The sequence below is a fragment of the Poecilia formosa genome, unplaced genomic scaffold, assembly GCF_000485575.1.
Source record: "Poecilia formosa unplaced genomic scaffold, Poecilia_formosa-5.1.2 Scaffold35, whole genome shotgun sequence".
NCBI lineage: Eukaryota > Metazoa > Chordata > Actinopteri > Cyprinodontiformes > Poeciliidae > Poecilia > Poecilia formosa.
In genome coordinates this window covers 1982229-1997950 of record NW_006799974.1, presented here as the reverse complement: position 1 = coordinate 1997950, position 15722 = coordinate 1982229, and the positions used below count along the sequence as shown (strand labels likewise).

Below are 15722 nucleotides of genomic sequence, written 5' to 3'. Positions count from 1 at the left end.
AATGGGTCTAATGGGAAGTGACAGCAGTGTCGATGGCAGATGTAACAGTCCGGTGGCTTTGTGCATGCAGCTTTAGGCACCAATTTGCAACATGCTGAGAGAAGAAATTAGGTTGTATTTCACCAACGCTGAAACACACACATATTAATGCCCCGTCACACCAGGGGGGCTTAACACCAATAACTACCCCCCCCTCGCAGAATTATTCATACCCCTTAAACTGTTTCACACCAACAATCACAAACTGCTATGTATTTTACAAGAAGCTTACTGAAGACAAAATGTAAATATCATTTCTGATTAGGTCGATACATGAATCAATGTTTTTGTATTGCACCTTCAAGCTGCAAATTGAATACTGACAAAATCACTTGTGATGTCTTTGTTCTGAAAATATGAGTTTAGGATTGGTTTCACAATTGATAAAACTTCAGCTTGCACCTCTTCGATCAATTTGGATTAACGTTTTATGACAGATGTTTATTTATTGCAAATGACCAAAACAAAAATAAAATTGCATCCAATGTAGCCAAGGAATCTTCATAAATCATCACATTAGTAGACGGAGTCTATATTGCGCAAACTTAAGGTTTCCACCATTTTGACGACGAGGTAGCGATTAATTATGCATTTCCCCATGTAAGGAAGAGTAGCAAGAAGAAAAGTCATTAATGTGACAAAGTTAAGCTGTCTTGTTATCACTTAACCAGAAACTTGTGGCTGAGACATAAGAAAGAAAGGGCTGCTGCCATGTTTTCCTGTAATGGAGGAATTGGGTTGAGCAAAACATGTCCTCCACAGTGGTTCACGCTGTCGAGAATACAAGATATCACCATCACAGTAACAGGGCGTGAATTTTCAAATATATTCCAAGTGTTGTTAACTTGCATTTCTCATTCTAATGTAATATTTATCCAGTTGGATACAGTCTCCAAAATGCTAGGGGCAACGGGGTGATGAAAGTACAGATAAGAGAGCAAAGAGAAAAACATAATATTCACTATAACTGCTGTTGTGCCTGCAATGTTTATCATAATGATCATAATCGCCACTGCTAGGTTTTCTATTCAACTGATATTGATTGAGATGTCCAAAAAACTGTCTTTGTTCATCTTCACTCTTGCAACTTTCAGTCAAGTCTGTGTTCTTCTTGCTCTTAAAACTTAAACTTGTACCGTCTCTTTTTGATTGTACTTTGGACACTAAAACATTTTAGTGTTTCTGAATATCTCTTAACGTCTTGCACTGTGCTCTCAGGGGGAAGACGCAGCCAAACCTGCGCATGTCGGTGGTTGTTTTGTAAACTGTTTTCTTTACAGTACAATGACTGAATTCAAATTGTTAGAGATCTCCATAAATCCTTAGCAGACTCATACGCTGCAACAATCTTCTTTGCTATTCTGTGTTCACTCTCACTTCAACAGTCTGGACCGAACCTAACGAGGGCAAACCTCCTTCAAAATGCTAAGAATCTGTATGGATTAAATTATTCAACATTAAAATTGATATAAAATATTCACATGTCCAAAAATGTTAAAATTTCTCTCATACAATGTCCTCATTTTTCCACAACTGTATTTTGAAGCAATATTAAATGTTACAAAAACAGGAAATAGTGACACCGAGCCTGCATGGAAGCTGTACACAATGCATTTAAATTTATCTCTGCAATATCCATGTATCTGTGATCTTTCCTTTAAATGACTTTCTCTAATATCGCCTTAATTAAAGCAGCAGGAGAGGCGAAGCCCACAGAAACCCCGCCGCAGTGTCAAAGGACACTTGTTCATACTCCACTGACCCCGTCACATGCAAATGGGCCACCTAAACAACCAACAATCAGCCGTAATTGGCAACAACTAATGCCACCAACAGACCTCAACAGAATAAATTAGTCATGAATTTTAATTTATATTACAAGACAGTGAAAGAAAATCTTTTAAGAAGTGTCAAACTGATTTCCATATTAAAAGAACAGCATTCATTATTTAGCCTTCATTACCACTGAAAATATCACATCAACGTTCCCGGCCGCTGAAGCGCAGTGTTCCAGGAAAAGGAGAGATTGGAGGAGACAAACAACAACAAAACAAAGGGTGAGACAGACACACAGCTGGAGAAAGAGAAATGAGTTTGGAAGCGGATCAAGTGGAAAAAAGGGAGAAAGTCAAGAGAGAGAGAGGATAAAAACTGGAAAGAGGGGAATTTTGAGCACATTAAAAAGATGTGATGCATGGACGGACGCGGGAAAAAGGTGAAAATTATTAGTAATTTGGCTTCTTTAGAGCAGTGAACAGCCAACAAACAGACGGCTGATCAGTTTAGGTGTTATCTCTCACAGATGCTGGACTGAGGAGGACGGGAGGCAGGGGGCTGTGAGGTGATAATTGGCGATATGTTTACCTGGCTAGTGCATTCAGCCCTCAACCCAACGCCAACTAAACACACACCAGAGCAGGAGGCACAAGATTTGAGCTTTGATACATTATTCCACATACCCTGGTGCAAAAAAATAAAAATAAATAAATAAAAAATACTGCCTTTAAACCTTCTTCTGTAAATTTCATGCCGGCTACGCGCTGAAAAAACCTGAAACCGTGGTGTTTACATTTCAGGATGAAAAGTGTAATTCTCCAAACCTGCAGGGAGTGCAGCACATTTTAAAAACAGAAGCTCTGAAATGTTGCGCTCACAACTTGCTCCAATAATCATATGGGAGTATATTCTGACAATAAAATCATAACACTTAAAGCTGCAGTAGGTAACTTTTATAAAAACTGTCATTATGTTTGGACAGTATAAGACAGACAGATAATCAGTGGAAAAAAATCTAATTCCTCTACCTACTTTATATTGTCCCTGTCAGAACCAACCAATCAGATCCAGGAGGAGGGTCTTAGTGCTGTCAATTGAGTTTGTGTATGTGCTGATCACACTCACTCCTTTGCACACTACTCACAAACCATTATAATGTAAATAATACATAAAACCAAATAAAACATTTAAAGTGCACTTTTTCCTTATTATACGTGTATTTTTTTCCTTTTTCTGAGCAAGCATTTACCCTAGAAAAGTTAATTAAGTGCAAGTTAAATGGCACTAAATAATTAGATTTTAAAATCTTAATAATGCAGCCAGACGCAATTTTTTTCTTTTCTGATTTGTCAGTTAATTGGGTTTTATCTCTTTTTAAAAATATTTTCTTTAAATATACCAGTAATAGCAGATTTTTGAGACTATATTGTTCACTCCTACTCTTAGTGTGTTTTCACACCGGAAAGTCCGGTAGACTCTGTTCGCTTGGAGACAAAAGTTGCAACATTTCTTCCATTTTCATTTGGTTGGATTTGCCTTCACACTGCACTCTATGAATCAAACCCTTGAGAAACCTGTTCACCTCCTCGCCTGCAGGGGCGCTGCACAAAGAACGAACAAAGAAAACAAAACAAAAAACTCGAAAGATGATATGGAGCTCAACTTTCTTCTTTATGAAATGTAAACAAAAATGGAGTAGTGTCAGATTTTAGCTATCAGAACTAAAATATGTAGGTTGTAGGATTTATTTTATGTCTTTAGTCAAAAACCACAAGTCATTTTTCCCACTAGTGCTGAACTCGCATGTTTGTTTTTGTTGTATTTACCCAGAATTCCCTGGACCATAGTTCATTTCCTGTCGTTGAAGAGGTCTCTAGTTTCCTTGGTATTCACATATCCATTTGAACCGCACCAGAGTTCACTTCAACCAAACCGAGACCGAGGGTTTAATGTGAACCAGAGTTTGGTTTTTGGTCTGCATCAGAGTTCAATTACACGATCACACCTTCCCAAATGAACTGGACTTTCTAGGCAAATTAACTATTGTTCGATTGAAAGGATGGTGTGATTGGACATTTTGAGAGAGTTCTGATCAGACCAAATTAAGTTGACACTTTGCCTATAACCCTTAGAAAAATTGACGAAATAGCTTTAAGGTAGTATGAGCCTTTTGCTGGTTACTGTTTAAATCAAGTCATATCTCTGATAGCAATAAAATAGATTTTTTTGCACCTTTCAAAAGATATCTGAAATACCTAACATGCTCAAAATAACATGCAGCAATAAGTAAGATCCCATGGCTTATTAATTAACACTGAATACCACAGTATATCTGAGGAAGGCTTAACAACATTGGCATATTACTCAGCCCTAACAACACACAAGGCAATTATTGTACTGCCAAGACGAGTTTTGCCTCCTCCCAAACAACACACAGACACGCACACAAACAGGTAGATTGACACAAGAGTAAAACCAATCCTAATGCCTGTCCTGTGGAATAATAACACAGCTGCCCTTGCCAGCTGACCTCTTATAGGCCAAACAGCCTGTCTATCAAACTAATGGGGTGGAACGCTGGCATATTGCTTCCCTACAATCCCTCGGCAAAGCCGGGACACTCATTTACTTCATTCAGCTTGTTGCCAAGGCAACATTTAGGATGGGTCTGTTGTTGGATGGACGCACAAACATGCAGACACACACACCTTCATATATGCACACATGAACTCCTGCACACATTGTCACAGAAACATATCGCAATCTGATAAATAGAAATAAATGTGTAGCACATGCGAAGCCAATAACGTGACCCATAACAATCAGCGGTGAAACAAACAAATTTATGTATGACGCCGGGAGACAGGCAGCTCTGCCTGCATGTGGAAGGCACACAAAGTACCCCTTTGCCACTTTTCTCATCTCCACACCCCAAAACCAATCTACCACTCTCTCCCTTCATTCACAATACATGCTCTTTTGTTCATTTGTTCTAAAAAGCGAGCAGACAAGCCTATTCTCTACTCGTATTTGTCTCCGAATACAGATGAAGAGAAAGCAGAGGAAGAGCGAGCTGCAGACACATGGGACCACAGCCGAGGGACTTTCAGCACATGCTATCAAGCCCCATCCTCGCTCCTGAGGATTGATTATAGATGTCAGCTCACACAAATTCAGTAGAGCTTTTCAGCTCTGCAAGAAAATCCTGAGAGAAAAGATTCTGGCTTTTTTTTCCCCCCCACCCGTCGCCAACAAATTAGAAAATGCAGGAAGCTGAATTTTAATTGAGAACCTGCTCATCTTTTGTAGGCACTGCCTGAATGTCTTGGAAGATCCAAATCAGTGAAATGCCAGCAGTGTCTGCATGACTGCTTCACTACCAGCTAAAACATGCCTCTTTAATGGGGCGGTATTATGTATTTTTCAGGCACATGGTGCCATTTTATAACATAATCAAGTAACTATGTTACCTGCAGTTGTTGTGAAAATGCTGTATAGATCAAACATAACTTAAAAGAAATTTGACTTCGCAATTTAACGTCTTGAAATTGGCCTCTGTTTCTTTAAGAAGCTTTTATTTTATCTGATACCCGGCTTCATCGTAACAATGCTCTTTATTATGCCGTTTTCAGCCATCTTGAATGTTTCACTGAGAAGTAGTTTGTATGATAAACTCAGCAGATTCACAGTTTCACTGGAGTTTTGTTAATTGCTGAACTAATTGCTGAGCCGGATGTCTTAAGATAATTTTGATGTTAGGAAAATCCCATTGGCTTTTATACCAATGATTGAAGTGCATGAGATCCACTCCAGTTCCTGTTTTAAACAGGGAATATCACTGCACATAAAATTTTACTGTATTGAAGAACTGGTTGCAGAAGAAGAATGCACGGAGGAACTACAAGTAACTACAAAGTTTGACCTTAAACGTTTTATTTTTCCTTGTTTTTAGAAGCATATTAAACATTTTGCTTATATTCATATTATTATATTGAAGGCCTTCCTTATATTTCTGTTTCCTAAGCATCATTTGAGTTGCAAAAATGTGGATCTGCACAGCCAACCCAACCACAAAAAAAAACCCCAAAAAAAAAACACTCAGTTCTGATAGCAACTGTACATCTCCTCTGGTGAGACGTCTTTCGTGAGAACAAAAATGATAGAATAGAAATATCTTTTACTGTCCCTCAGTGAGGTAATTCAGGAGCACCAGCAGCAAAGAGAAAATGGAAGCCTGCACAGAGGTAAAAATAAAACTGTAAGGAAGAACAAATTTCCAGGATAAAGAATACTGTGCAGGTTCTCAAATGGCAAATTCAAAGAATATGAACTGATATAATAATTTTATAGATTTTCTAAGTGATGAAATGTGCCCGAACTGCAAGTATAAACCAGGAGCTAATAGTTTTGCCATTATGCCACACTTTTCCATTTGCAGATGATGGTTTTTAACAGAGCACATATTTAAAGTTTGGGATGTGATCTAACAAGCTTTAAACCTGACCTGTCTGCTGTGTTTGTTGGTGTCCATGATGCTGCTTCTTTACTAATGTTCTCCCAGAACAGCTGGTTTTCCACTCTGGACTTGTTATGAGACACTGGAAAGTAATGACTATACTGGATTTAAGTATATCAGAGTAACAGGAATAAAATACATCACGCGTCTTTTTAAGAATTTCTTTTGGAAGTAGATTTGGTCAAGAAGTAGATTTTCTTCTGGCTGTAAATGTGACAAAATGTGACAAATCAAGGGACTGCATTTCATTAAAATGTCCCATAAAGAATCAAAATGTTTTCTTTTCCGCTGCTCTGCAACATTTAGAATCAGGTGTCACATATTCAGAATTAAACTTATAGTGAAATCCAATACCAGTCAAGCAACTTTGAGTCTGGATCATAAATGCATCAAATGAACAAAGGCTGGCTGTAATGGGAGGTTAATGGGAGCCATGTTGCTGCTCACAGAGGTCAGGAGACAATCCCTCCAGAGATAAGAAGGAGCACAAAAACCACAGCTGTCAAGGAAAGCTCAAATGATGCTGCAGAAGCCAGAGTTAGCCAAATCATGTGGGTCTTAGTGTTCCTTTGTTGCAGAGAGTAATCTTCTTCCACAGCCCACAGCAAGGAAGCACTGTTCATGGAGCAGTTCATATTGCCGATGTGTAATAAAGGGACTTTGGGAGATGCAAGGAATTCACAAGCCCGACGCAGTGGATCAGTAACAGGCTGCTGCTCCTCTTATCCACTATACTTTAAGTACTGTGCAATAAAAATAGTGCAACACGAGGCGCTGCTTTGTCCTGTCAGTAGCGTTCATCCAGTTATAAGCTTTTGTAGCTAAACAAAGGATTTAGCAAATTATTAGGTGGCAAGGAATAAGCAGACAGGGTGAAGCCTGTCACGAATTATGTGAGCATGAATCGTCTCAGAAATAATGGTGATCAACGACTCGGCTGACTTCCTGTTCTCACCTTGTGCCAATATCAATTTTACATTAGCATTATTAGCAGCTATTGCTGCTCAACCACCATCCTGCTTTCTTCATATTATTAGGCTTTCCCTCATCCTGTCGTAAAATCAAACTGTGCAAGTTGGCTTTGTAACCTTTTATGATGTGAAGGGAAGATGCTCCAACCTGAAAGCAGCTGGACGGTTCTTAGTGGTATAAAATATACAGAATGTGTCCTAAATAAAGAGGAAGAAAGGGAAACAAACAACATGGTCAATGTTGTAGTAGAGAAAACCTTTCCATTTGTGCTGAGATGTAAAAAAAAAAAAATGGAGAGGAAATATTTGTGTGCACCAGAATATTGTAGCAAGTTAGTGTGTTAGATTGTTAGATTGGTGGAAACATGTTGTCCACCCAGTGTTTGTCTTTTAAATGAAAGCATTTGCATGCATTAATCTAGCTGATCTAGAGCATCATGGGAATCTTATTACGGCTTAGGACATTTGGAAATATAAACATGGTATAAAAGGCTGCTGATTTAAGCAGTTTTATATTCTTTGAACTCAATAGGGGAATTTCTTGCTATCTAAGCCATAATAATCAGGGATTGCCAAATGATTTTCTGCGTTTACCAACAGGAGTAATAATTTATTGAGTCTGTCTGGTGCTAAGTGAGGATTGCACAGTGGATTTTCAGAGATAATAAGGGAAAAATATGTTTCCCTGTTGTACTCTTTTCTCTTCATCACAAGAGTTTTCTACACCCAAATCTTAACCTCGTAGGTTTGGGAACCGAGATTGGAAAAAGGTTGAAGTTGTGTCTTTGAGCCATTTCTGTGTTTATTTGTCCGTCTGTTTTAGATTATTTCCTAATGATTTACTCTATTATGACCCATTTTCAAATGTAAAGTAGAAACCATTTGATTTTTGTTCATTATGTCTTTGTTTTCCAAATAGTTAATGACGCCATGCACAAGATCTTAGGATACTGATGATAAACTCATGTCTGCCTGGCTCCTCATACAGCTTCGTTTCTCACAGTTACAGTAATTTTAAACCTTTTAAAATTTTGACTTAAGCTATTGGGTCAAAATCTGAGGAAGTACATATTTTCTTTTATATAATTCATAAGAATATAAACAAACATCTGCTTTTACTTGAATGGCATGTCCAAACATATTTCCTAATGTGAAGACAGGCTCCATGAAACGAGTCTCGATGTCATAGAAATGTTTAAAAAGTCCTGCATTACTAATTTTAAAGTTCCAAGACACTCAGAAAACTTAAAAACAAATCAAATAATTTGATACAGATTTGAGAAACAAGTAGATGGGCCACTAAGTGGAGCACAAGTTTTCTCCACACTAAAATAGATTCAGATTAAGGGGCATATTTTTTTTAATTACTATTATTATGACGCCCCAATGAAAAATTAATTTATCTTTGGTCTTTTATGAAGAGGTGCCAACATTTGTAGAGTGTGCTGTGATAGTCAGAGTGAATGGATCAATAAAGTAATTTTAGAAGATGAACAGCGCCACTAAGTCTTACTGTAAGGCTTAAAAGCTGAGGTAATATGAATGTAAAAGTTTTAATTATCTCTAAGGTAATGACTACAAGAGTTATCTTCTCAAACATTGTTTCCATGTCCTTTGATTCATGGTTAGTGTTAAATCTGAGTAGAAACCCCCAGAAAGCTGTAAAATGTGCAATTTGTTGCTTCGGGGTAAAAATCAGTGATACCCTGGGGGTAAACTGTACTGTCATCTTTCATGACTGCACTACAGATGAAAGGAGACACTGCTGCTTCCAACCTTTGGAGATTATCTACCTGGTCTTGAAATAAACAAACAGGTTTGGCTTCTCATCCTTACAAAGTGCTTCAGTCTGACAAAATGTGGGGCCAAAATACTGAGAAAAACACAAACCACAGGTAAACTCTGACATTTATAATCAAAACGTCACCCATGTTCTGGGGATTTTTGTTAAATGTATTTAGAATCAAAACAACACTGACTCAAAATTAATAAGAGATGTGTAGGGAGTGAAATAAAAGCAGAATGAGGGGCCAAACATTTAGACCATCAATCATGTGTCGTCACAGATGCCGCCTCCTGAACTGTGTGCTGATTAGCCAGATGGTCTCTGTCCTCTTTAGCCCAAAGGATTTAATGTCCATGATTTCAAAATGTTAAATTCATCAGAGCATAACGTTGTCTTTCCCTCGGTTTCAGTCCACCTCTGATAAACCCTGAGAATGTCTCTGCATTCTTTTCTTAATGGTTTTTAAGTTGTGTTTATGCCTACCGTTACAAACTGCACTCCTGAACCCATACAATGGCTTTCTCTTTTCAATATCTCTGTTCTGAAAGCAAATCCTCACAGGTGCCTGAGGATCATGGCCATGTGATATCAGTTTTTAAGCCTGTCCATTGCAGAAAGTTTATTTCTTCCAGGATTATGGGAGACTTTCTATGTATCATCAGTCGGAAACTAGTAAAATGTGCAGCATTTAAATGAAATGTAAATGTTTGTCCTTCACTGTAAGTGAAGCAAGGCAGGAGCCATAAGGTCAGAGGTCAGAGGGAATTTGTTGTTGCTTTTTTAAACAATATAAAATGTTAACGTTACTTTTAGTAAGAAAATTATGAAAAACATTTTAAATGCTGTTAACCAAATCACCTTCACTTGTTCTGAAAATGCTACATGTTTAAAAAGTGGCTGACTTTGCAGTGTGATGCCTTGACATTGGGTCTCTGTCTCTTTAAGAAGCTCCTTCTCTTCAGCTCCTAATTAGAACAATGCTCCTCCATGATGCACTTTATAACCCTTGCACTGAGGAGTAGTTTGTACAATAAGCTGATAACCAGGCGCTTGCTTATTGCTGCTGCTGCTAGTCTAGTGGAGATGTGTGAGAAAGGTGCTGTGCTGGTAAAATTTAAAGATGACGTTAAACCTAAATCTATCAGGTGTATCAATAAGTCTTGTTTCTATAATAATTGTTAACAATTCTTAATGTCTCAAACCATTTTTACCTCAAAAAGCATATTTATTGTGAGATGCTTCATCAAGATCATAACTTCCATCATTAGTCATTGAAAGATTTGTGTAACTTTAAAAGCATATTTATATAAATCAGTAAATTACATAAATACTCATGCTGATTTTGGTTACTTTGGCTTAAGTAGTGCACCACACACAGTCTTTTTATATTATAAGTTCTTTAATAAGGTCTTGAATAATTCTGAAGGGCATCTGTGAACTTCAGCTGCTTTTTTATTGAGGCACTTATTTTCAATCCAGTCCTCTCAGGGCTACATGTTTCAGGAAAACATGTAACTGTGGTATGACTGACAAACAGAGCAATGACAATATTGATTGTGATGTGACTCGCATTTCCAGCGTTCCTCTTTCTCTTCCACCGTCACATTGTCTGTGCCACTGTGCAGCACAAATTTACATTTTATTGCCAACGTCCAAGTCCTTCAACATGTCTATTTTCAGATGGTTTGTTTGTTCACTTCAAAATCTCAACCTTCCAAGCGCAGGACTGAACCTGAATCAAGAAGCATCGAAGTGCTTATACAGCTTAGCAAAGAGCAAAATTTTAAATTACATCCCCCTAATCCGGACGCCGGAGTCCTCATTACATCTTCAGTGTCTTTATTGTTTTGAGGACATGGAAAAAAAAAAACTTTACAAATGTGTCCAGTGGACTACATGCACCTGAGCACTCAACACAAACAGTATTAACTTAATATAAAGTCTTATTTAATAATGTTGTATGGTGTGGTTGGTATGGCTTGTTGTTAAAGCCTGAACAGAAACAAAATGTTTCAGATATATCCACTATGAAGAACAATATTTTGAGTCTTCTTTGGTGCAAGGCTGGCATTGCTATGTAATTACACTAATGTAACTTTTTTTTAATCAACGACAGCCGATGTATTAGCTTGAATCTGTTTGTAATTATGGTGTTTGCAATTAATAAAAAAGTGCAGAAATATTCAATTTCAGATGCTTGTTCTGCTAAATCGTCTGGTATATGTGGAAAACACTCAGTTATTCCTCAGGTTTATGAACAGAAGGTTGTTTAAAAGGGGGATATGATGTATTTTCCAGGCATATAGTGACATTTTATACCACAATCAAGTAACTTCAGTCGTTTTAAAAAGGCTTTACATATCAAAAACAATCAAGCAAGCGTCATAGCCGTATTTGATCCCTTGATAATGGTCTCTGTCTCTTTAAGAAGCTTCTACTCTTTCCGATACGCCCCCTTCTGCCTGTCAGTGTTAACTGCTGCTGCAGCTAGTCTGGAGGAGGAGCTGAGTGAGGAAGGCATGGAGGGATATCATGTGAAGAGGAAGTGCAGCTGGAAACTGCAGCTCTGCGGAGGAGCTTTGGGTAAATAGGCAGTGCTTTGGGCAGCAACACTCCAGGTATATTTAAGAGGAGGAAATTACATAATAACACAATATAAAGCTCGAAAGGTCGATTTTGCATAATATCCTACAAATTAAATGATAAAAAACACATGCCTATTTAAATGGCAGTGTCCAAATAAAAACTTCAAAAAGAGAATAAAAAGCTAGTACTGCCTGGGAACATACAAAAATGCCTGCAAAATGTGAACATTCTGATGCTTAAGCAGCAAATATAAAATGCTGATTGAAAAATATAAGTTCAAAGTCTTTCAGTCTAATTACCTAGTCCTCTTCTGGTTTTATTTTCTACTTATAAAAATCTATCAAATCAATGAAACATTGACAAATGCTGAAATAAATGAACAGCTGCATGACACGGACATTAAAGTGGGTTCGTTTCCTGCTTGTTGTTGATGCGCCGCCGCCGCCGACGGAGCGCAGCGCTCCTCTGCATTGACGAGTGGAAACAATGTCGGCAGGTGTGCATTTGATCAAACCGAATCAGATTTACCCAGGTACCCTTGAGACTGAGTAAGCACCGTAAAGACCTTTTGTTGCCTCACCTCTGACTAAAAAAAATAAACAATCTCAAAAGCTGAGTGAATGAGAGCTGTGTAACTCAGCGTACAGTGGGAATGGCGATGTATTCCTGATGATGTTTGTGTGTTTTTTCCCCACTGGGCTCGGCTCGTGCATCTGTCTGTCCCCAGCGACCGACTCCAAAACACTATTGGACCTTTTGTTGCTTTTGTCTGTCTTTTTCTTTTTGTTCTAAGCATCATTTGCCTCCTATTTCTTTTGTTGTTTTTTTCCATTCTTCACTCATCTCTACCCTCACCTCTCTCTAATTAACACCTACTGCAGGCTCTATCTGCCATGGAAAACCCCCAGGGACGAAGCTGGAAAAGGAGAGGGTGAGGAGGAAACAAATACAATGAGACTTCAGAGAAATCAACTGAGAAAGTGAGAAATGGGAAGCAATCGGATTCAGAATGGGGCTGCTGGGTACGAGATATGGTTCAAAAGTATAAACTAAACCAGTTTACCGTGCTGTGAAAAAGTACTTGCCCCTTCAAAGATGTCTCATTGTCTTTCTTTTTTTACACATTTAAAATTAAAAAAAATGATTGCATCAAAGACAACCATAATTCATACAAAGTGCAGTTTTAAAACGATTATTTCGTGTATTAAGGGAACAAATAAATGAAGTCACGTCTCAAGTCCTTTGCTACAAAACACAGCCATGTGTCGAGTCTCAGGTCTTTTTGAAGCCAGGTTTCAGAGAGAAACTTTTTGGGAACACCCACCACGAAGGTGTGAAGTACTCCACAAGCGCAGAAAACACGGCTGCAGGGTTTATTTTATGTATGCACGGGCTGATAAAAATGCGGATGACGTCTATGAAAGTAACCTGGGCTTCTATTTCACCTGAGCAGAAGATGAGGTTCCATGTTGGGCTGCATTGATGCAGTAACTCATGCAGAAGGAGGCCCAAAACAAACAAGCAGTGACTCAATAGAAACACTCAGAAGTCTGACATTTCTAATGTTGCTCCAAACGAAACAATTCTGCAAAGAAAAGTGGGCCAAAATTCATCCAAGGCTAAGTTAAAGACTGATTGTAATGAGGATGGGACAGCCAGTTATTTGGTTTAAGGAGAATTACTTTTTCACCTAAACTCAGATGAATCTGACAGCTGATGCATAAAATAACTGTTTGAAAACTTCTTTTTGTTTTTATTAGGCTTATCTTTGCCCGATACTGAAATTTGGCCAATGATCTGAAACATCTGTGTAAAAACAACAAACAAAACAAAACAGTAAGAGGGCAGCACTGTATATTCATCTTAATGCAGCAGTCAGATGAATACACATAATCAACTGCTCTCCATAAACCATCTCTCTCTGCAAATCCACCAGAGACCAGGGGACGACATCAAACGCTGCCGGAGATCTCGAGGTACTTCACTGTTCGCGTGCGTGACGCGATGGGAGGCGAGTGGGCCGCCCCTTCTGATGCATCGAGCCGGTTGTTAAGGAGTCGGGGTGGAGCCTTAGTGTGCATGAAGACACTGAGGACTTCAATGGATCATTTTTAGCCAAGCAAAGCCACTGTTATGCGCTGATAAATGAACACAGAGAAGCAGGCACGCTGGTGTGTCCTAAATAGTTCACCACGGCGACCGGGAACACACGCAGGAACACGCAGAAACTAATTGGAAGGGTAAAAACGGCAGCATGGTGGAGCGAGCGGGTGGGTCTGTCTGAGAGGCTGAAGCTGTTTGAGTGAACAAAGGCAAAGAAAACAACCACAGGCAAATGCTCACTCCTCAAATTTGCAAACTCCAACGTACACACACACACACAAGCACACACACACGCACACAGGCTGTGTAAACGGTGTGTGTGTGTCCTTAGCGAATGCAGCCACTGCATTAGTAGTGTAGATTTATTACAAATATTGATTAACCACGGACGACTCAACATCACACTTGCGTTGCAAAGCACTGAGTCAACAATACGTAGAAAAATGACTGTTTATTTCCGCAGCACTCACACAACAATAAATTATGAACTATTGACTTTGCACCTGTGTGCACCAACATGGAGGGAGGAAACGAGCAGACAGGCACACGCTGAGCAGCATGCAAAGGCACCATGAACACCTGCCACAACAAAGACCTGCCTGTTACCAAACACAAAGGAAAATTCACACCAAAACCCCCACTACTGGAGCCACCGAATTAAGAGACGTTTATTCTTGAAATAAATCCTCTGGCCGTGATTTATGGTGGTGTCTTTGCATTCAGTTCATGCTAGATGGTAAACAGTCAGACAGGTTGGTACTCACCTCCACCTCCTCCAAGCAGGCTCTTATTGGCTGAAAGAGAGGAGAAGAAAAGAGCTTTTCAACAGAAGTGATCTATGCAGAGTCTAATGGGTTTAACCTTTTGTCACTGATTTTGATGTAAACCAACAAAAACACATTCAGATTAGAGGATTTGCTGCTAATGCTTGTGTCTGCAGCTTGTTGTTGGATCCATCTTAGCCCAAAACTGTAAGCTAAAGGACATATAACCTAATTTGATCAATGTGTCTGTAGCATTATTTCCTTTATTTTCCTCAAAAATAGCCACTTACAATGAAAACCCATCAAACATATTTTGTCTCTTCTTTTTAATAAAAAAGAAAAAAATATATTTTTTTTATCATCTGAAAGGAAAATCACAGATTAACAGCAGCAAAAGGATAATCAACCGAAGCACACAAATGCACACATTATGAGACAACAAAGTATAAAAAACCCTTTGAAGTAAACAAAACAAACATAATACAAGGTGAAACCCTGTTGGAATAAAGTGTGCTTGTTCAAACTTTTCAACAACTTTTTCAAATAACCTTGGTGTTTTTTAGATGCTTGCAATATTTTCCTTTTTCAAACAGAAATTTAATTAATCCACAAAAATCCAGGGCCAAACTTGTTAGTCCTCTTAATGCTTCCAGCCTTTCTGGATGTTTATTTTGCTGGATAACAGCTTGCAGGCATTGGCTGTAGTTTTTGACTAGCTTCTGACAACCCTGAGGAATCCCAGCTTGTTCTTCGACCAAATTATTTGATGACCTTCTGACATGAAGCTTCATCTTCAGTTCACCCCAGATCCAGGTTTAGGGCTTCAAGTCAGTCAAAACTTTATTGTTCTGGAGGTTCTCTGGAGTGTCTATGAACTCCTTGGCTTCAAGTTTTTTGCCTCATTTGTTCTGTGTGGATCTGCTTGAATTTTGTGGAAACCTTTTTTTTTTTAATCCTGCGCCCTCTTGGCAAATAAGTCCGAGCCAAATGTTTGCTTTGCTTGATGCTTTTTCCCCCAAAAATATCCAGTTTAACCTTTATGAGCTTTGAGCATCACAATGTTAAAACCAATGGTCAATAAAAGGTTTTAGTTGAAGAATTGTAATTAACAATTAACCATATTTTAATTTAAAACTAAATAAAATAAGCAACATGTTCAATTCAAAAACCCTTTTTGCTTC

The 15722-nt window shown here is 38.5% G+C and overlaps 1 protein-coding gene across 4 annotated transcripts in view; it reads right to left on the bottom strand.

The window, feature by feature from the left end:
• macrod1 (mono-ADP ribosylhydrolase 1) overlaps positions 1–15722 on the bottom strand; it is a 175420-nt gene that overhangs the window by 66556 nt on the left and 93142 nt on the right. For all 4 annotated transcript variants that reach the window (XM_016670590.1, XM_016670589.1, XM_007550331.2 and 1 more), the window contains exon 4: positions 14542–14571. In XM_016670590.1, the coding sequence (XP_016526076.1) occupies positions 14542–14571 (30 nt within the window). The remainder of the gene's footprint in view (positions 1–14541; positions 14572–15722) is intronic.